Source organism: Rhopalosiphum maidis, chromosome 1, assembly GCF_003676215.2.
Source record: "Rhopalosiphum maidis isolate BTI-1 chromosome 1, ASM367621v3, whole genome shotgun sequence".
Lineage (NCBI taxonomy): Eukaryota > Metazoa > Arthropoda > Insecta > Hemiptera > Aphididae > Rhopalosiphum > Rhopalosiphum maidis.
In genome coordinates, this window is record NC_040877.1 from 85747271 (window position 1) to 85772618 (window position 25348).

General features: G+C 24.8%; 1 protein-coding gene across 1 annotated transcript in view; it reads right to left on the minus strand.

Moving 5' to 3' along the window:
- The window catches only part of LOC113556583 (leucine-rich repeat-containing G-protein coupled receptor 5), a 76857-nt gene extending 51738 nt beyond the window's left edge, over positions 1–25119 (minus strand). Inside the window, exon 1 of the mRNA XM_026961626.1 lies at positions 24929–25119. Coding sequence (XP_026817427.1) covers positions 24929–25119 — 191 coding nt within the window. The remainder of the gene's footprint in view (positions 1–24928) is intronic.
- Positions 25120–25348: the final 229 nt, after the last annotated feature.

Sequence of the window (25348 nt, forward strand, 5' to 3'; positions counted from 1 at the left end):
ACCATTATCGTAAATTGTATACAGCGTAAAGAATTTTGTGTGTGAAAATCCAGAGTAACTCCAAAAAATGGAAATCACAAGCTACAAAAGAAAATACAATGGCAAATTGATATCCAATCGGGGAACGATGGACAACTTTAACGGTACCATGTCGTTGTCGACGACTGAAACGGTTGAAAAGATGGGCAAGAAAAAAAATAAAACTGACAACAAACACAAAGTTTAAACGACTGTGGAAATCGTTCACTGGCAATGTTAACCTTTGTCTGTGAAGAGTATCATTATTTTATTGCTCCAGAGAGATGTAGAATCTCCACCCATACTAATACGGTATTTCACAGTTTTTGTATTTATACTACCAGAAAGTTAATTTTATTTGCTTGACCTCGTACACATTACAGTATAATTTTATGTACAAATAATATTATATTAATAACGTAGTCAACCGTTCAATGCAAATAATGCATTTCAAAATTTGACGTGGCGTGTTGTAAAAACGGTTAAATAAAATAGTATGGTAAAATTACACTGATAATCAACATTTTTAATAAATTAAAACAAATGAAAAAACTGTCAAAAATGTATAATTTAATTATGTTTTACAATATTAAAACTTAAATAATAAGTTTTAATAATTTAATATATTTTTTTATATATAATACAAAAAAAAATATAACATAATATATCAAAAAACATTTGTGAAATGATTTAATTTAGTTTTTTTTTTTACCTATGGAAATAAAACAATTACAGTTGTTTAAACTTAAACCTAGCCACCTAAAGTGGCAGAAGATTAATTTTTGTAGTTTTTAAGCATTTGTTCTTTTAGAATTATTCAACACAATCAGTGGGAGATACATAACTAAAATAAAATTTAAAAAGATTAGTTCATTAATGTAATGTCGGTCTATAGTATATTTGCTACTACTTACCGATACGCTGATTAATTATTATGTTTTATATATAAAAATAATAATTAAACGTATAAATAATATGTATTAAAAATAACTATAAATAAAAAAAATATATTTCAGAATATTCAATTTCAATATTTTAATAGTTAATATACTCTTCGTCGTGATTATCACGTTCAACTGTGATTATAGCATAAAACTCATAATAAACACAAAAACGATAATAACGAAAGTACTTAGTTTTTAAACAACTATAAGAAATTAATGTTCATTTCTATAGCTTTAGATCCTTTTGTTGATATCTGATTTATATATATATATACCTAATTATTAATAACACTAAAAATAATGTTTCCATATTTATATATATATGTGTGTGTGTATGTTGTGTATATTTTAGTATTATTAGTAAAACAAAAACTTTGAGTGCAATATACTTTTGTGAAAATGGATCGAGATTAAAGGATGAAACTAATAATAATGTGTTCACGACTAACTTGATCGGTTTTACTCACTTACGTGTATTAGATTGCTTAATACAGGTATATAACTATAATAATATATAATATGTGTATTGTGTATTGCCAAAAGATGCACGTGGTCAGAATTTTAAGATAATTTTAGATTAAAATCTAGATTTGTTCCTGTGGGATTTCAACATAACAATATACTTTTATCACACTTGCGCGCATTCGCCGGAAACGTTCATTACGTACACGGTGAGTTTGAGTCAGCTAATGAAATGTTATTTTAAAAACTATGAGGAACTTGATCGAAAAATATAGTATATTAGGATTTAAAAAATAACGTTAAATAGGTATGTGAAAAGTAAAAATAATTTTATGAAAATGTACGATTAAGCAAAGGATTTGTAAATTGCGTCTAATTAACTTCTTATACCTTGACACTTGCTAATAATGTGTAATGTAAAATGCCGGACAGAAATTCTGATGGTAAACACATTATGACGTATTATGTCTAGCCATCTGGCACAACTCAATTGTTTGAGTTTAACTAACAGTCACACGATGACTAACACGCATCAAAGATATATACACAAAACACAATATGCCAAAGTTTTTAAAAAACAAATCTAATTAGGTACATATTAATACACAAGCGGACAAATTATATATTAATGTAATAAAGGGAAAAATGTCTGAAAATAGGCATCGTCAAATATTAGTTGTTTGGCGAGTATCCAAAATAAATTATTTATAGTTTTAGGTGTCACTATTTTACTGATGACGTTTCAATATAAGAGAAAAAATCGTGGAATAATAATTGGGAAATACTGAACAACTGATACGCTCGACTTATTCCGATGGTAAGCTGCACAAACATGTGAGAAAGCAATGACAAAATCTTCGTGTTTAAAAATTAAACTATTTCCTTATTTTCGGTATAATTAATATATTTCTTTTTTTTTTATTTTATTAAATTTTGTTACAGAAACAATATCCATCATATAATATGCTATTCATAATATGTTAAAGTATTTGTCAAAATAATGAAAAATAGGACGTAACTGAGAAGATCAAATTGAATTTTATATTTTATCATATGATTTGAAAATAATTATAGGTAGTGTTTGGTTCATAATACGTGTTGTAGTCGTATATCTGTGTTACTCATAATTCATACAATAATATTGTATAATGATATATTTCTGAGCAAAACGATATATATTATACCTATATTTTTTTAATACTTAAATGATATTTATTAATTTTTGCATAAAAATTAATTGAATGTAATAGGTATAATATATTTTTAAATCATAAATAATTAAAGTATTTTTATTATTATTTTATTTAAAAAAGATAATTTTTTATCAATTAAAATATACGCATTTAGCTTAATTTTAGAGCATATGCACGCGAGAAAGCGGGGCTAATAGACAAATAAGTGACTTTCAGATATTTACTTTAAGTTCTTAGATTCCTCTACCCCCTTCCAAATACAAAAAATCACATAAAAAAATTACGAATACTAAATAAAAAATACAATATTCATCGCATAAAAAATACAATGATGTAATAGACCTAGACACGATCGAATTTTACTTTGGTTGTAGTTGTAGTTGTTACTACTTATGCAATATATTATAGGTAGTGAATTCTAAATATAATTATTGTTTTTCATAAACACTACAGAAATATTTAATTACAATCAATGACTATATTGTTACAGTATTATTTTTACTCGTTTTGATGTCGATGAGTTTATTTCAGTATATTTTTTTTGTTTTTTGTTTAAGGACAAATTGGATTTTAACCATGAGAAGATGGAGATAATTTTGAAGGTTAACTTTCAATGTGTTTACTGTTATATTCTATATTAATACGTGAATCTAAATACTCATATTATGTTCTTTTCACTTAAACATTTCACTCACAACACGTAATAATAATACCTTTTTCAATTTTCTGCGCCTCACAAAATCACATTCTGAATGCTTCTTCTAGATGAACTGTTGGTTCATTGTTCTTATTGTTATATACTAAGGTCAAAGCTTGTTTAACTTTCTAATCATGCTGATATACCTTATAGTTGCCATAAACGCATTAAAAATGTATTTACTACACTTTTGTTACCAACTAAATAAAAAATAATTTTTATTTTATTACAATATAATAATGTAAGACATTTTGTATTTTAATTTTTCACTTTCTAAATATGTGTCTATTATTTTTTTACACTTGATGCTGTACAAGTTAAATAATTTTTAAAGCTTAAGCTCTATCGTATAATGTAATTTTAATAATAACTATTTTCATTTCAAATCAAAGTTTTATATCAAATTAAATTAACAAACAAAATTAGAATTATTTTTTAATATGTATTTTATTTTATTCTTGATATTATATTTTAATACTTAACATTTTATGATTTGGTACTAAATAAACTATGAAATATATTTTCTGTAATATTATGCTGTGGATGATTATTTTGTCGGGTTTCTGTCGCGTATTTTATTAGATAACGTATAATTATATTAAACAACACTATACAATATCAATACAATAAGTGTTGTTTACTTTTATTTTTTAATTTAATAATATTATTTTCCAATTTGTATTTCAATATACATCTTATTGTACTATTGTTATTATTCTAGACAGGCATTTTCATTTCTAAAGCATTTTAAGCCCTTTTATGATTAATGGATGAAGAAAATTCGTTTCATTATTTTATATAATATAATGAAAGGTAATTAACACAATTTAAACAAAACTGTGGATGTATAGCCATATTATTATTCAAAACTCTTAGCTTTTGGACTCTAAGCAATTTATCAAGATCAATTTATAATACCCCAAGAAATTTGGTTGTATTCAAAAATAAATAGTTACATTTTTAATTTGGACATAATCATGCACTATTCTATAGTGTTATGTCTCATAATATGTCTATTTTTTTTTTTAAGAATTCAAAATAAATTAATATTAAACAATAGGTTTACATTTATGTGATAATAAAATGCTAGTAAAATTCAAAATTTCAATAGGCATAGAACTATTTTGTTTGCCATTTATATAATTTAAGTGTTTCAAACAAGCATTAGGATTTAGTTAATGAAAGAAACGGTGTTTTTTTCATTCATTTTTCAATGGATGTAACATAATTTATAAAGATTCACAGTTACAAATTGTAATTATCAATAAATCCTATACACTGCTAATAATTTACAGAAAATAAATTAGACACTTATAATATTATATCATTGATTTTAAATAATATCCATCTCGTAATTTATATTTTAGAAAATATATTGAGTAATTTTACTGAAATCAGTTATTAGGTATGTATTGTTTAATATCAACTGCTTATAATGTTTTCAAATAATAAATACTGAATAGTCTAAAACTTTTTCTATTAGATATTTCCAAATGCCCATATAAAGTTTAACAGTATAATATCATGGTAGGCATTTTTACATTATTCGCTAACCTATTATACACTTTTCAAACGCTCCAATGTTCTTCCATTCAAATGTAAAATAAATTTAGATTGATTATAATATCAATAATTTAATAAAAACTACCAAAGCAGATAAAGTTTTATCTATAAGATTTTATGAAAAATCTTACATAAATTCCTAGAAGATGCACTGAGTATATTATATTGGAAACACAAATTCACAAATAGAGATGATAATTTTATAATATATAATTATTAACAAAAAATAAAAATACATGTTAGATGAAACAGTAATTTATTAAGTAATGGATACAATAAAAAATTATTCAATGTATTATTAATAAATAAAAGAAACATCAAAACTATGACATTTTTTCTACCCAAAATATATTTTTTGAAAAAATACAAATTAGAATAAAGCTTTGTCACACAAAATAAACATTCCCATTTTAAATAATTGATATATTTAGACCTTAAAAATTACATTCCAAATCTAATAATTGTTTTTACTTATATTAGATGCATTATTATACTAATCAATTTAATAAGTGCTATTATAATGGCTCTCTTATAATACGGAAAAATTACTCTGACTATAATTTCATTATTATTAATACTATTATTATTATTAATATAACTATCTAATTACAGACTGAAAATATTTCAAAAAGACATAGCTTGAAAAAGTAGCGTGCCAGTTTGTATCGCACAAACTAAACATTATAGAAAACAGGAAATTACCCTAACAACTTTTGAGAATACTGTACTATTATAACTAGTATAATAGTATAAAGTATTGTAATGTACAAGAACTGAGGAGTAAAATTTAGTTGGACATTCCGAGCTACCGCAGATTATTTCTACAAAGTTTACAGAAAACAGTGGGTTTAAATTAAAGCTGTGTAATTATATATGTTTCCCAGTCATCGGATTATGTAATTTTGTTTTATAAAATACAAATGTACAAATACTGGGATATTTATTATAATAGTATGCTTCTAATGTCCAATATTTATAAATTTGAATATTTAATAGTTATAATTTCCTTAATATTATCTTGAATTAATTTATTTTAAAATGTAAATAGTACCCGAAAATAATGATATTATTATAAATCTTTAAAAATACTTAAAATAAAATAATTATGAAATATCTTTGTGAATGTATATCGTTGTTTGCTAACAAATAATGATAAATTTCAAAATCACCAGTGCGTTAGTTGTACCATTATAGGTTTTCTAGTATCGTGAAGCCGGAAAGGCAATAAAAACCGATGACCTCCCCCACCACCACCAGAAATGTCGCAAACGCATAAAGGCTAAAACTATCCTCCGACCTTTTATTTTGGTGACAACTTTAACGTCTCAGCAAGGAGCCAAATTTATGTGAAATATCCTCTTTTTTGTTTTTTTATTTGACACGAAGAAAAACCATAGCTATATTAATAAGGCATCATTGATAAAATCATATGAATATAGAGCTTACAGTGTTTACACAATCCCAGGAATAGTTTTTATTTAAATAGATTTAAATTATAAATATACAATTTTAAGTGGAAATCATTAATAAAATAATGAACCAACTATAGAACATGGCGCAATATCACAAATATCACCAGTCGTGAGTATAGGGAGATTCTTAAGGAGTCAGTACCCTTTAATAAAAAACAAGACGAGCAACTATGGAGTCCTTATAAGGTGAAACAGATGTAAACTGGTAGTTGCGACCGATAACTTGAATTCTTTTCACACCCGATAACTGTAAATGTAGTCTTCAAAATCAAATTAATATCTTAGCGCATCATGCTAAATAATAAAATATAATATATTGTGTTAATTGAATACAAACAATGTGTTTTTAAAAATAATAAATTATTCTATTAGAACCAATTGTATGCTTTATATTTTTAAATTATTATACTATTGCTATATTTAAGTCCAGTTTTATCTTCGTTTTAGGAAGTCTATCTTTCCAAATCGTAAAATATTAAAACACGCCAAACCTTGCGTTTATTATTTATTCTTTTTTAATCAAAAAAAAAAGGACAGATAACCTTAAAAATTACAAATTGTATTCACATAAAACTGATTAAATAAAATTGACTACCCGTTATAGATTTTCAACTAAACTGTCATAGATTCACTCAATGCATTTTAGAACAAAGTTTTAAAATCTATAAACTCGTTTGACATCAATTTCGACCTTTAATTAAACGGCAACGTGTGGTTAGTTATACGTAATCCTCGGTAGCGCCTAATGTATCAAAACCTGTCATACCGTTGTTCTAACGAAGTGACTCGTATAACGAAATGCGACGTCATACGATATGTACCTAATAAATATAATAATGAATTTTCATACGATAAAAATTTTAAATTTATATCATGCAAGGCAAAGCATATAGGTTTTTTTTTTCATCTTTATTCAAAACAACATTCATTAGGTTAAGGATTATAACCAAAATATTTAATGTTTATTTAATTTTTACGATGATAATAAATAAATTACTTGACTTACTTACCGTTACGTATAGTTTGCTTTATAATTTTTAATAGCAGGTCATAATATAGAATCTTTTTTTATTAGTTATGTTAGGTGTGTTACAAAAAAATAAATATATACATAAAACGTTCTAATTATTTATTCATAATATTAAATTTAAAAAAATATTGTTTTCTTTCTATTTGTTTTTAATTATACTAAAACAAATTAATAACTCAAGTATGTTATTATTTTATTTATTTATTTTTATTTTATGTTCTTATTCTCAATTCATTAAAATTATTTATAGATGTTTTTAAATGTATGCATATTTATGTCTTCCCAATCTAAAGATTACTAAGAAACTTAACTTATTGAAAATAAACACCAATATAAATAGGTACATTTTATACAAAAATATTATAACATTTTTTATTACATATTATTTAATATTGGATACCAGTTGTTTTTTAATCAGTCTTTAAATCTGATACTATAATATAATAATCAATGGTTTTTAATGTTTTGATATAAAACGTTAAACTTTTAAACAAATTATTTATTTTTTAAACTATAGACAGGTATTTAAAAATAATTCACTGCATTTGATTTTACATTACAATAAACACATTGTTATTAATTTTTTATTTAAATAGTGACATTTATCATTTGCTCAGTTTTTCCTATAATATTTCTCATAATATTGTATAATTGTCGATACAATTGTTTGTATATATTTGAATTTATAACAAAAAAAAATATCCAACATAAAGTACGAATTTATTGGTTGAACATAAGAACAAATCTATCACAACAATAGTCAATATAATAACTAGGTACCTATATATTATGATAAATTATGAAAAATTATCATTAACGGTCAACTAAAAACACTATAATACATTATTTTATACACTAAAAATACTAAAACATTCTGACGACGATTTGCGGGGAGTTTCGTACAACTACTCTGCCACTTTATACATATTTCAGCTTACAAAACAGGGAAACGCATGCTTTTGGGCACGTCAGTCGCGTTATGTGGTCGCCGTCGTCGCAGTGGGGTCGCTCGTCTAATGCGCGTAAATGCAATTAAAACGACTTAACTGGAGCATAGAAGATAGCTAAATGTTTTCCAACTCGGTGGTTTCGTCCACGCCCGCCCGACCACTCCGCCTGGCCGTGACGTAAAATTCAATTTCGCGATTTTAATTTCAACGCGTGATTCACACACACGCGAAGAACGGTTGTTACTAAAAATCACCATACCCGTCGCATGCGCGGAGCATCGAACAAACGCAATAATATCAGACATTATCATTATTATTATCATCATCATCGTCGTCGCCACGAATAATAATAAAAATATATACCGAAAACACATTATAAACATAGGTAGGTACGTACGTACACTATGGTGACGACGCGCGACGTGCAGGAGACCTCCGGGGATACAATAATTTATGTGCCTATGCATAAAATATGCAAAATATATATCTAAGTATAAAAGTCGCTGATAGATGATATATTCAGTGTCGTCTCGTCTATGCGAGCTGGTTGATATTTTTTTTAGAGTATTAACTTTGCCGGAGATCTCTCGGGGGAGGACAGCAGACTGCGTCTCGCATAAACACGATATGTACGCGTGACACGCCGGGGCGCACACAATCACAAACGCCTCTCACAAATATATGACTTATTTGTGTATGTGTATCGCGAATGTATTGTACGTTATAAACAGTACCTATATGTACACGTATTATAATATATACGGTTGTCGTTTGAACGAAGAGAGCCCCCCAACGCTGTGCTCGGCGTGGCGATTGGCGACAACGCGGTATAGCAGGAAACAAGCGTTTAATATTCCAGACCACGAGCCAACCGGAATTACTCGCAGCCGTTTTTGATCCCATTATAAAATCCTTCTCCCTGTCCTCTCCCTACCCCCTAAATACACCCCCATTCCTCAGGTCCTATCGACAGACGATACTGTTGAGTGTGTACGCAAAGCAAAGGGTAAGGTATAGTGCGCACACACACACACTGTCAGGGGGTGTACGCCATGAATTCTAGACTCGTATACACGTAAAGTGTACGAGAATACGCGCGCACTGTTTTGGTATTACCCACGTTTTCATCCCTACATCACACCTATCCCTGTAGGGGGAGCGCCCTGCTCACCGGTGTGACGATAGCTCTCTAATTGTTCCAGCGTTTAACCTTCTCTGTACAATAACCTCTAACTTTCCGCTATCCACTCGCCCCGCGTCTTTAAGCGTTCATCCGTATTGTGCCTATTATAAGCTGAAAACGTGCTAGCGCCACCGCCGCTGTTGACTTTCACGTACGTTCAAAAAACGTACGTCGCATGGTGCGACTGTGGCCACCACAGTTCAATTTCCAGTGAATAAACGACTGCAGAGGAGAGTAGGCAACGGGTTAATTTTAAAATTATTTTGGAACTTAATAAGAATGCAAATCGCATATTGTGTTTTATGCGCAGGAAAAGTAAAACTACTAGAAGACATTAAAATGTATCTTAATTGTATTCAATTTTTATCGACCTAGAGCATTTGTTAAATCAAAAATATGAATACAAAAACATTCGATACACACACTGTTTTCAGAAAAAAATTCGCTCTTTTATCTTATTTTGAATTTTAATCTGTATTCTATAGATATCTCAAGAAACTAATTTGTTTTATACATTTTACTGCATTATACTTATAACTCCTTGATTCCAAATAAAATGTACTACAATAAAATAATAATAATAAACTGTCCTATTTATTAACAGATATTAGCTTATCTTACAGTTATTATAATTCAGTATATCAATACCATGCTTATCTTCGTATATAATATAATAATATATATTATATTATATGAATATTATCAGTGACATACTGGATACAGAATCAGAGGTGAGGGAGAAAAATAATTTATTCATCAAAATCAAAACAATATAATATAATTGTTTGTTTTTAAATACAAGTATTAAAATTCATTTATGGCTTTTAGAAAAACCATCTTATTAAATAATTTGAAGTACATAAAAGTTTATAAAAAAAGGTGCTGTAACTTGTTTAAAAAAATGATAATCCTGTAATCATAATTCATGAAATAATATTATTGGGTTATTTTTGTAACTCAAATAATGTTAAAACGTTGACATTACGTCAACATATTATTATATACCAGGATAAACGTAAAACATTATGTTCTTATATAAAATAATATAAGGAAAATAATATTTCATTTATTTTTCATTTTAGAAAATTTTTACTGTTGGCATATTTTAGGAGGGTAACAAAATTATACCTTTGTCCCTGTCGACTAAAATTTTATAAGATGGGTAGTTAAAATAAACATAAACACTTATCACCAATCATCAGAAGAAAACATAGATTTCTATTCATATTTTTTTCTAGTTAAACATTTAAAGCTTAACAATTTTCTTCAGCACACTGTAAATTAATTAGTAAATTATATATGAATATAAGTACTTATAATATAATATAGTTAATTCTAAAATAATAATTATATGAACGTTCATATGCCATGACATACAATGACTAATTCCCTATTTTTTACAATATAATTTTAATAGAAAACACGTAACAAATTATTGTTTATATTTATTATAAAAACTACTTCGTAAAATATGTATAGAACAATAAATTATTCAAAATAATTAATTTTACATTTTCATAAATTTAAGAAATACGTTCTACACAGGTACTTAATTTGTCCAATTTACACAATTTAATAATACACTTTAAAAAAAAAAAAATAAGTTATTGTATAATTTTTTATTTAATTCAAATGATTATTATGTTTACAAATTATAAACAAACTCATTTCATATATTATTTATTTTACACTAGCATTTTAATAACTCTATTATAATATTATGTTAATATTTTCCTAATAGAAAATTAGAACTAAGAAATTATAAATGTTTAAGTTAAATATTAAATTCATAACAATATATACATTTTTTTTATTCGTTTATCAAAGAATACCACTGTATAAATAATATTATTTTGACTCTTTACTTTAAAATAATAAATGTAGTCATTAAATAATTTAGTAGGTACCTATATTTGCGTGTGTAATGTTCATTAAAAATTTAACTACGATAAATAATGATTAAAAACTTTATAAATATAGACTTATAGTTTTAATTCAAAACTTCTATGTCAGAGCCACACAATAATAAAAGTACTAGTTTACTCAATTACTCTTTAAATAATGATATAGGTACCTTGTTAATAATAATTTTAAGTATTAACAAAGTTTTATTTACTAACTAAAATTTCTCTAGTTAATATATAATAATATTATTTTTCGACTACTGATAAAATTATAATTGTTAAAATTTAAATGCTCATTCTATGTTTTAAATTAACTCAGATTGTGCAATACCTACATGAATTATTATACCCGCTATTTAGTAGGTATACTCTCACTTTGTTTACAATTTTAACACTAACCTTTATAATATTATTTGCAATGCTATACGCCATCGATATAACTCAAGAAATTGTGTTTGATTCTTTGGCTATGAATGGCGTCTCGATGACTTACATAAACTTTGCACTTTTAACAAATATTAAATTTTCGTATAAAAAATAAAATAAAACTAAGAGCATAACTACTAACAGTTGTAAAATTTTTTTCTTCGAAAATAATACTTATGTCATAAATAAAAAAAACTTTTGATTAGTAAATAATAATTATAAATATTTATGACAATAGAATAAAACTTCCAAAACGATAACGATGTAACATCAGTAATATACATTATAAAATATTGTAAACATATTTAGCCATGTAGGTATTAGAATCATATTATTATTATTTTTTATGTAATATTAAATGTCCATAATATAATGGCTCCTGAAATATTTGATTTCTATTAAGATAAACGAAAATATTCAACGAAAATTATTTTATTAATTTTTTTTGTCCGTAGAAAATAAATTTAAAACATTTTAATATACGTGCAAATTCAAATACGGCAAGAAAGAAATCTTAAAAGTCATAATAGAATGACTTACGGTTATTGAGATAAATCCTACACGTATAACATTTCCTTCAATAAAATTATATTACCAAATGCCCATTTCAGTACGTCTCGGGTCAATGGTTTTTAGGGTTTCCGTTGTTTATGATAACGAGTCCCCTTCTCTTCGTATAACACCAATGTCAGTATAATATACAAGGGAACGGCCACAGTGGCGACCGAGAGAGTAATAATTAAAAATGCCGCAACATCCTCTGGTGCCGAAATTTAATCTGCAAGCGGATTTTGCTGAGAGTAAAAACTTTTCTCGTCCCGATTAATTTATTGTCATTATTACGTTATACGAAAAACCCCTTCTCATAGTTTCATTATATGGAGCTGAACAAAAAAAAAAAAAAATTCTAAGTCATTAAACATTAATTAGGGAATAAATCGAATTTATTTTACACTATACTTCTTGAAAGAAAAATAGCGGTATACTAAACATTTTTTAAAACTTTTTAATTCCACTAAATTAAAACGGATAATTTTTTAAATCAATACAATAATATTATATAGCTATATTTTACTAATAAGTTATAAAATTATTTTGATTTTACAAAAATTACTTTTCAAAAATATCAAATAGCTATAATTTATTATATTATGTAATTAAAACTTAAGGTTGTATTGTGTCTATGTGTCTTATATTAAATACTATTTCACACTGTTTGCCTAACACGATTGTATAAAAAAAAAACATTTAAACATTTATCAATTAATTACATCGATTGTAAAAAATATTTTATAAACTTACAAACATAATATTGTACACACATTCCACATATTATTTAAAGTATATAAACTGTCTTATTATTACATTATCGCATTACATAATCTAGTTATTTATGTTTTTTTAGTAAGTTACCTACTTAAATACTACGACTACTGTTTACCTTAAAATTAAATAATTCTTTAATCAAAATAAAAAAATATTCCTTTTTTATTGACGAAAAAGTTATTTTCTAATTTATCCATTAAGTAGTTCAAAAAGTTACTTTTTCTTATAAAACGGAGGTAACTACTTCCGTTTCTCGTAAAAAAAATAATAAAAATATATTCTTTGAAAAGTAAAATAAAAATAATCTTAAATGTACAAATAATTTTATATTTATTTACATTTGTATAGTGACATTTTACAATTGATAATCTTAAAAAATATTTTAAAAAAATAATTTCAGAAATATACGGCCTTTAAACAAGAAAATAACATAATATTAAAATCAACAGAGCATGCAAATATAGCATATTATAACACTGGGTAGACAGATTAACTAACAATATTTAATTTAAATGCAGCTATTACAGAATATGCCTTGAGGAGGAATTATAAAAAATAAATAATTTAAAAAAATGTACTATTAATTTAATATGAACGAAATAAAATATATATACAGGTATAAATACTATACGTTGATATTTAAAAGATGACTACACAAAATAGTATACAATTTGTAAGAAAATACTTAAACAAAATTAAAGTGTTCATGTTTTTATTTTTTTTTTTCATAAATACCTACTTCAAATAAAATATAAATCAATTAATGTTGAAGATAAAACTGGTTGCATAGTTGAATTCAATTTATTTTAAAACAAATGATAATGAATTGAGTTATAGTTAAGATGAATCTATTAATAAGTGCTAAATATAATTAACAATCAAAATACACTCAATTTTCTATTTTAATCGCATAAAATACGAATTTATTAGTTTTACAGTGATTGATTTATTTTAAAGGGTTTTTAAAAAAATATTATTCAACAATGCAAACTAACTTGCCTATTTGTAACAAATAATAACTCTCAAGGTTGTTTTTTAAATCAAAGATTTATAGAGTAATGGATAAAACCCAAAAATAGTTACTCGCTAGTTTTCAATTGCTCAAGTACTGTACATCTTCAAAATATAGATAGGTATCTACACATATTTTATCGACAATGCGAATTATACGGATATTATTAATAATTAATTGACATTGTATACATTTTCGAATAATTTTATGCAATTTTAACAATGTATACATTAAGTATACAATATACAATACAAAATCTTAACAATGTATGCATTAAGCATACACTATATACAATACAAATTATTCGTACCATTTCTCCATTTCATCATAGTTGAGTGACTATATAGTCATTATGGCTAGGATCACTGACGTATAAAACTAAAAATGTTGTAGAATGTCTAAATATATTTAGATAATTAATCATAACTCATAATATTATACGTAGTAATGTCAATGGTTATTATTGCATCATATTAATACATAATGACTATACTTTTTTAATTATTTTAACAACAAGTGGATAACTTTTTACTTATTATCTTTGTTTTAAAATTCACTCAATTTAGATTGTATCAAATCTAAATACTTGTTATCCATTAGTAACCCTGTATTTTTTACAATTTAACTTACTTATTGAATAATACACTTTTTATTAAATACTTAATACTCATTGAGTATACTTAAATTATAATTGCATTTAAATTATTTGAAATCTATGGATGCTCACTTTCTTACTAATAAATCTAATTTAATAATAGAAAAGGTAGGCAAATGGACACTTCACTGCTGTGTCGAGTGGGTCGCTATTATAGGTGTATTAAATTTGAATTCAATGATATCTCTTTGTACATGAAAAACGATTCTGAGCGAAAATGGTCTGTCAACTTATAATATCACATAGTATATTTTGTGATAAGTTTTTTTTTTTTTTGATATAGATATTAAAGCCATTTATTTTTCTTTCTAACGGTAGGTTGATACATTTTTTTCTTAGATAATGTAGAACTTAATTATTATAATAATATAATTGTATATCCTATTGTAAAAGTTTATATAACACGAAATTTAATTTTATCTTTCTGCAAATACTGTACAACAGCAAAATAGATTCATAGTATAATAATAGATTTTATTTCAAAATAAATCAAAAACCCCATTATGTTTAGTAAACTTAATAATAATACATATAATATACATAAAAGTTATTAATTTCTACAAATCATGTTTTTGAATTATTACAAAACCATTTTAATCGTTATATTTTTTCATTTAAAGAGGTAATTTTATTCAAATTTGAACTCAAAATATCTATAAATAATAATTGTATTTTTATATACTTTTAAATTTTACGACTTCAGTATAAACTGTTTATGAGGATTTTTGTATTCAATTTTCACAGCTTAGATTTAAAAAAACAAGTTTTTATAAATTTCTAACTATTGTTTTGTATACAAAATAGCTTGCAATATTTTACGTTTTTGACGAATTTCGTCGATATTCTAATTTCAACTTCATATATAAAAAAAAATATGCTTATATATTTTTAATTGTATACATATATAAAAGGTACGCATTTTGTTTTTAAAATTTAAAAATTAATTGTCTATAAAGAACTTAAAGAATCCAAGATATTTTGAAAATTATACAATTTATAACAAAAATATTCGTTTTTGAATTATAATGGTTTGGCATAAAAATTATCGTTGTTCCTTTTTTGTTTGTTTTTATAAATTATGAAAAAAAAATACTGGAGATTTTTAGTTTTAACCTTTTTAAAGTACAAACTAGATCCAATATGCTATCTAAATCCATACTCAAAGTTGAAAATCATTTTTCATCAAATATTATAGTGTACTATACAAAAAAAAAACACACATCATTTTAAAATCAATACATCAATACATTCATTGTTCCGCTCAAAATATCTGTGGATCTAAAACCATTTTAACATTTTCATTGTATGACGAACATACTACTTAATAATTGTATTCTATAGCATGTTGAACAAAACATACTACCTACATAATATACATAGTTTGATAAATGTGATAATGCTGTTTTAGTATATAATAAAATAAACCACTGTTTTAATGATTTAATTTTTAAAGTTCCCAGTAAATATTTAAAAGCTGTACTGAGCTAAGAAATATATTTTTATATTTACTCGTTAAATTTGTATTTATAGTTGTCTATATTTAATATTATTATAGGTATCAAACTTATTTTCTTTTTCATTATCAGTATACATTTTAAGAAGAATTATCGTTATTATAAAAATAAAATATCTTTTAACGAAATTATAATTGTCACTAGTGTACTTAGAAATATTATTTAGTCAAATATGACTGTAATAAAGGTTGACATATGTGTGTCAGACCAAACAATTTCGGTAGAGAAAACCTTGGCTTTGTAATAATTAATTGCCCGCATTGTGTGAGCTCCGTGGTTTTAACCTCGATTTTCACCTTGCTTGAAAATATGTAATACAACGTATAAACATAAGTTAAATATTATCAATTTTACATGTTTGTGTACTTTCTCACTGAAAATTAATAATACCACTTTGGTACCTTATGGTATTGGCATGACAAAATTGTGAACCAATAAGAGAAGAATCATCTTTTTTTCATAATATCATATTTCTGATGCCGGACGTCTGTCATAAGCAACGGTGCAGAAAAAAATAGTAAACGGCCCAAAAATACATAACGGAAAAGGAATCTCTAAGAGCAAGATAAATAGTAGCCAAAAACAGAGCTCACACAAGTTTTTCATGAAATGATTTATTATTGCTCGTTATTCCCCATAACAGTTTTCTTTATCATCGTTTTTGTACTATAGCATCATTTCGATTTATATTATTTTGAGAGAATTTACGCTCTTTGACAGTCTTTATAGTTCAAACCTCTACTTCAATACATAATTTATTGTTCGTTTCATTTATTTATTATTTATATTTATATTTTTTTTTTTTTTATCAAAAAAATAAGTTGAGTTATTTTTAAAACTTTACAGAATACGTGATTCGCATGAAAACAATCAAGTAAATTTAAAATTTAAAATACTAAAATAATCTAAGTATATTTATAAATTATTCTAAAAAGTAAACAATTACAAGAAAACTATTTAATAATCAAAATAAATTTAACGGTTTTTTTAAAAAATTGAAAATATTTTATTATAGACCTTCTAAATTTCTATTTTGTATTTCAAGAACCTAAAAAATAATAAAAGTATACAATTTCTAACAAGCAACAGTATCCCTCAGGTACTGTATATTTTAATATAAAACTTTCTTAGGTAAAACAAAATTACCAAACTAAAATTAATCTTTAAAAAAACAATTGTATTTAAAAATGTTACATTATAATATTATGTACTTAGTTTGTAATCCAAAAACTATAGTAACATATTAAATTCAAATAGTATTATACCTTAATACCTATATAGTTAGTTTAAGATATGTACCATTAAAATATAAAAATTTAAAAATTTCATAAAATAAAATAAATTAAGAAATAAAATAAGTAAGTACAGATTAAATAAAAATATAATTACATATATAAATATTTTTTGAAATTTATAATTATTATATGTTTATGTTTATAATTATAATGTGCATATTTAAACCATTTAATTTCAAGTAGCAATTTATAATTATTTAAAAAAAAAATTATTGAGTTATTATGTACATGTATCATAGGTATTCTAAAAAACCAATTAGATCAACATTAATACCTATAACCAGAATATCTAACATTCCTCCATTTTCATTCGTTTCTTTTAGTCTTAAATTTTAAAAATTGAAAAAATAATAATATTAATTGATAAATATTCAAATATTAACTATTTTAATCATAAAGCATATTTATCCCTAATAGTAAATAATCAAAAGTGAATTATGATAAATAAATAAAATACAACAATTTAATATTTCTGAATATATAATTAAGCAATTTACTTAATTATTATTACCAATTTATAGTAGAAATACCAATTTTGAAGTATTCATAGCCTTTGTATGACTTAAATACGTATTATATGATTCTTTATAACAAGTGCTGATAAACTACATAACTACATAGTAAATAACATGGTGCAATTATTTTACTTTTTACTTTATGGTTAGTAACTGTATACATTTAACGGCGTCGTTAAAAAGGTCCACCCAAATCCGATTTCGACGTACACCACTCTCAAGTCGATGACTGTCGTTTACGATCACGATTATACACTGAAATATAGGTGGTTAGGGAAAACCCAAAGGATATTATTATTTACGACCGATGTGGAAACTTTTCCCGAAGGAAATATGAATTTTGCTTTCATCATCAAGTGCCTTTCACGCAGTTCTTCATATTCTTCATATGAGTGCCAAAAAAAAAAAAAAAACGTGAAAATTTATAGTCGAGCCAAAAGTTTGTGCTGATAAAAAATATATTATATAAATTTGAATGCGTTGTTCTCTTATCTGGAGTACATATTTAAAGAATAAACTCATTTAATGTTGATTCTACAACAAAATGTCGCAAAATATTTTGTTTACATAAAAAATTCAATTTTTTCATTTCGGTTCTTAGAGACTCGTAAGCTCCTTGAGGCGTTACAATTGCATTTTAGTGCCAAATAAAACACAACGATAGGTTTTTATGATTTTCTTGGCACAAATTTTATGTTATTCGTTCATGAAAAACTAATACATCCGGTGATCTTGTCGTCCGAATACCTAAATGGAGTTTTCTCAAAACACATTGAAGGAACTCATGCCGAACTCATCGAAAATTCTAAAAGTTTCCAACCCATTTTATATACTTATTTTTACTGTATTCGATTTCCTTATATCACGTACAAAGTGTTACAATGCATCGACTTTAGAATACATTATAAGTAAATCAAAAAAAAAAAAAATCAAAAAAAAAAATTTGCATAATAGGAATGACTTTAAATTTACACAGTTTTTGATATTATTTATTCTGTGTATTGAATACCTCCACGTTATTTAGTCTGTAAGAAAAAAAGTTAAATTATGGTAAAAATATTTTTAATTATAAAAAAAAAATAAAAAATAAAAATTAACTGTATAATATCGTGTAAGACTTTTTGATATTTCGTTTGTTTAAAAGTACATACGGTTTCAGTTTTTAAAATTGTTCTACCTTCCACATTATTATCTAAATATCATTTTTTCAGTTTTAATTAACTTTATATCTAATATTTAATAAGGTATAATTAATGTCTTTGAATAATTGCCCACATTTAATCAATCATGGAAAGTTAATCCCTTATATTAAACCCTATAAACTACACCATACGCTTAATTAATTCGATTAGAGCTAATTATCTTTTATGATACAGAATCAAATTCGAACTCAATGCTATATATATATATGTATATATTTAATACCTATATTAGGTATTGATTTAGTAACTACGATATACCAAAATACATTAGGTATTAAATTATGACCTTGAAGACTTAATTCATTAAATAAATAAATAACATAGGTGATTTAATATGAAACAAATATTTTAAGAAAGTATACTGATGCATAAATCAAAATGTAAACAATTACTAAACACGCACGAGTATAAATATATTATAAATATTAATAACATAATTTTTTTATGATTAAAAATGATAGTTATTAAATGTTTTCAATTAGATTACATTTAATTATACAAAAATCAATAAATGTTTAATATTTATCTAATTACTAATTTTAATAATTAAATTATCTTTTGATTAACCTGCTCTCTTTTTGTAATAAATGTTCCAAATAAACATATTTCGCACCTTTTTCATAAATATGGTATGAAAATTTAAATACATTTATTTAGAAAAAAAGAGCTATATCATTATTTATGACAAGGAAATATGTATATTTAAAGTTGTATTATAGACATCACAAGAATCTAAAACCTATTACAAACATTAAATAATTAACTTTTAAACTTAGAAAATGAAAAATACCATACAGTTCTACGAGCACAGACATTTTAAATTAATTTCAATATATTACAAAATTACTGATAACTATTCTTTATCATCTAATAATTTTAGGAAATAAATTTAAAATTAAATATTTTAATTAAATCAAATATTTATGAAGTTCAAATAAAAAAATATTATTTAAAATATTTAGTGTTAGAAACTCTTTAATTCCAGAAATAAAATAGATAACTATATACGTCATGTATACCAAATTAAAAATATAGTAATCCATATTATATAGCACCTGTATAAAAATAAACATACACTTAAAACCGTAATCAAATTAAAAAATATTATAATATTTCAAAACATTTTAATCTAATTGTTAATCACAAAAAAAAAATAATAATTAAGCTAAACAAAAAAACTAAATACTATTTTAATTAAAATATCCAAACATATAATAAATAAATAAAATCAATATTAAAACAAGCTGATTAACCAAGTAAAAGACCAACAATCCAACGTCAGAATATTATAGATAAACTATAATGTCCTATTCGTCCAATTTATCTAAATATTCAACAATTACGAGTATGTAACCGAAAATCGAGACAAACCATAAATAATACACTAAAGAAAATAAAGTCCTGCGTATAACCTTGAGATAATGGAATTACTATCCACAGACGCACGCATATAATACACAAAAAAGTAAACGGTCAAGAACAAGATTTATATGATTTATATGCCAATTCAGTCACGTTAAGACATATTATAATCACTGATAGCATCATAACTATTCAAAACACAATCCATCAGACAATGTTTCGCTTACCCACAACCTATGTAAACTACTGGCCTATTTTAGTAGCGTATTCAGATTGATTAAATTTCAGTCGTATTCTTATTATATAAAATAATAACATATAAATGTTTGTATATAATCAAAAAAACCTATCATACAATTCCAATAACCCTGTCATTGACAATATTATTTAAAAATATGAAAAAAAAGATCTATTTTTTTTTCGATTTCAAGAGTAATAAATTAATGTAGTCTGTTTTTTTTATTAAACACATAATATTTGAATTCAATTTAAAAAAAATCATGTAAAGACCATGGCAACATATATTATATCACTTTTATTCTATGAACTAATAAACAATGGTTTTATTAACAGAAATGAAAAGGTAAATACCTACTCCATTTATTAATATAATAATTGAATTTTAAAATATAAAGCAGTAAGTAAGTATTTTAAAAAGTACCTACTATATATATCTATGTTACTTTATTTTAACTTATAACACATTATCATTAGTAACCCCATACAAGTCATTAATTACCTACATTTTCCATTAATATTTTTAATTATTCTTAAAGGCAGGTCAGAGATTTGTTGGATATATGATTATATTTTATTTAACACTTTAATTATTTGGAGATGAAGTCTTTTAAAAGTGTTGTATAGTCAATAATCAAATTAGTAGTTAAACCTAATTTATTCTTTATTTTTATTTTTCGTTTTTTTTTTTTTTAGTTGCATCTTAAAAAGTAAATACGAGTAAGTAAAACAAAAAAAAAATTTCAAGACATTTGTTTTAAAGTGAGCTCTACTTAGAGTCATATTTTAAAACAAAACGATTTAGTATTGGTTTAAAACGTAAAACCCACAACACGAATGTAATACATTACACTATTATTAACTCAAATCTGGAATCAACTCAAATAAAATGATCAAATATTTCGTTCCGAACTTGTAAAGTGTGTTAAAATATATGCAACGTTCAAAGAAATTGATGTTTATACAGTTAGTTTTAAATACAGAATATAGTATAATTCTAATAAATATATAATTTATATGAATTATATTTACTTATTTTTAAAAATCTCATTCTAATAGTATTATAGATTCTGATTTTTGAGTGAAATTAAAAATATTTTATTATTATTATTATGTTTTTTCTATATGATTTTTTAGATTCCAATAAATACCTACCATAAAAATTAATGTTTTGCGTAACTAAAATCTAATGACAACTCCAAAAGTCTGCTAAAAAAAAATGTCAGCGAGTGTGGTTAATTTAATATGTAACTAAGCCATGGTTTAAATAATTTTTAAAATCTAATAATTTATAAGTAATAATAAAATAGTCAATAAATAAATAATTATTAAGAAACTGGTAACACATTACACCAGCAAGATTTTGAAAATGAGTCAGCGGTACGATACAAACGCCAAAACACCAAGTAGTTAACCCTGTATGGTTTTCAGATATCTACCTAATAATCTGTGATAATAATAACTTCTGACCAAATTCCTGTATCAGCTGATTTCGTTTATTAACTGAAGTATTTAATAATCATTTAGTTCTAATATTATAAATATTATACTCAATACTGATAAATTTACACTTAACTCGAATTTATTCGAATAGATTCGGCAATGGTGTTGGATAATGGGTATAAACTGACAACTACTCGTATTACTGCGTTGGTCCTTTCCACAACATTCCAAAACCCTTGAATGTGTGATATTTATTGTTTCAGGGGTTCCAGAATAATTTTAAGGGTTCCTACAGGCAGACGCGTTTATTGCTAATTAAATCGAAAGGTCGCTCGATCGATTTTTTTTCTGCCCAAAAACCTCTACGCACGTAATAAATGCACGCACACCATAACAACAGTTAACAAACTATATAGGTATATACGTACACTGTATATAATCTAGTATGGGAAAGGCATGTACTCTTAAATTGTATTATTAACAAAGCCAAAACAAAAACAAGTGTACACAATTATTATAGTACACCAGCAAAAAAAAACTCAACAATACACAATACACTGATAAAAGTACACAAATATTTGGATATTTTCGAGTACGAAAAATAATTCTAATAGGAAACTTGCTCATAATAATATTAAAGACACCTCCCTCCCCCACACAACTCATAATATTATCAACATAGAATTGCTTATTATTATAATAAACTAATTTGTAAATTTTAGATGGTCTCCGGTGTAATAGTATATAGTATACCTAATTGATTTTTTATTGAAAACAAACTACTAAAATTCATCCGTGATTCATAGTCACATTAAATAATGAACGACATTACAAATATAGTTTAAAAACGCAACTTTACTGACTGCATTTACTTGACATGATTTTGATAAATGTGATACTAGGAATTGAAAAAATAAACGAACTGTAAAAAAAAGGAATGGACTGAGGATGAATAGACGTGATGTGATCGCAGTCATTTTTTACTGAAGAAAGCGTGGATTTTAATAAGCTACCACAGTAATTCTATTGAATTTACACTAGTTGCACAATGCACATAAAAATTCATAAAATATGTTTAAAATAAATTAAATAACAATGTTTATCTACAATTATCCTATTTATTTTATCCTTAAAATGAGTTAGGTTGGTACATTTAATTTTATTATTTAAAAAAAAAAATCTATCCAAACCATATTTATGAGTAACACAAAAACTGTATCCTATACCACGTATATTTGATAAATAAACTATACCATTTGAAAAAGAAAACATATTTTTACAAATAAGTTGTAATATCTATAGTAGTGAATTAACTAAATTCGCTCTGCTTAGAGTTTATAATACGAAAAATGTTTTGCCAAAATATTAACTCTCTATTCTCCATTCAGTTTCAACTTGTAATTATGCCAAAATAACAATCCTTTGACACATACATAATTATTTTACAATATTATTACAGCTATGGTTTATATTATTATTTCTGTCATTAATCAATCATGATCATGTAAAATAGTCTTATAATGATATGTGATATGTTTGGACATTCAATAAAAATAAATCATTAAACTGCAGCATGGAATGTGATTCATTGACATATGAAGAATTTACCTTCTGTCAAAAAATATTAAAATACCTATTTCAATTTACATGAAAAAAATCAATAATAAATACTACACGAAATAGACATTTGAATTTAAAAATTTGATAACGTTCTAATTTTACATTTAGATTATCGTGAACGAAATTATGATTTTTTTGTAAAATAAATATCATTTTAAGTCCTTATATCAAAAACAAAATATAAATTACGTCAAGTTTTTACTATTATTTTAAGACACTGTTTTATAGTATAACAATGTCCTACATAAATCTTGTAGTTTAGTATATTGACTAAGCAAAACTAACAATATACTTTAAAAGATATAATATAGTTAGGTTATAGTATAGTTGGTGTATATTTTAAATTATCATATCAATTTACGAATAAATTGTGGTATTATAATCCATTATTATAATAATCAACAAATCAATATGATCTAAATATGCATCAGTGTAGAAGAAATTTGTAGTCGTACAAATGGTAAATGATGAATTGCTTTTTAAATATAATTTTATAATGACGTTCTCAATATTATATGCATTTTATTATAAAATAACAAATTAGCTATTTACAAGAAATTTCATTAGGAAAGTTTTTATAGGTCATCATTTCTGTGGACGAAGGTCGTCACTAACCATTTCCTAGTTTTATCTCTGAATCACGTATTATTACGCACACATAACATTATAATTAAAATAATAAAAAATGTACGTGAAAATAGACAAATGTTTATAATAATAAAAAAGTATTGATTCGATTTCTAATTGTATCACATTATCGTGTAATAATAATAATTGCTGTTATATTATTAAAAATAATACATTTGATCTGTTGATTTTTTTTTTTTACTCAACCACCTGTTTGTTCTAATTTGTTTTAAGAAATAGCAATAATAATAAATAATTGATTACATTAATTTACTTACAGCTTAGTAATGTTGACGGGTATGTCGTCGGGTATTCTGGTGAATCCCAAATTTCTACAGGACACTTCTGTCGCTTCGTGGCCATCGCATCGACACTGTGCAGGAGACTCACAAGATTGCATAAAGTTTACGTCCGCTGATGCAAGCGACAATATCATTAAAAACAAAGCCGTTAGCAGCGCGGATATCATTGTTTAATAGATTATAAACAGTATTAGTCTGAGTAAGTAAATCTCAGGTCAATGTTGATGATGCCACTTCAGCTGATTTCTTTAATCTCAATCGACATTTCCAAACCTCCGAATATGGATTCATTTTTATAAAACTTGTCATTTTGTTAACACATAAATCAAATCTGAAAAATTAATAAACGTTACAAATAATCAAAAATATAACTAAGTTATATAAGTTTATTAATTT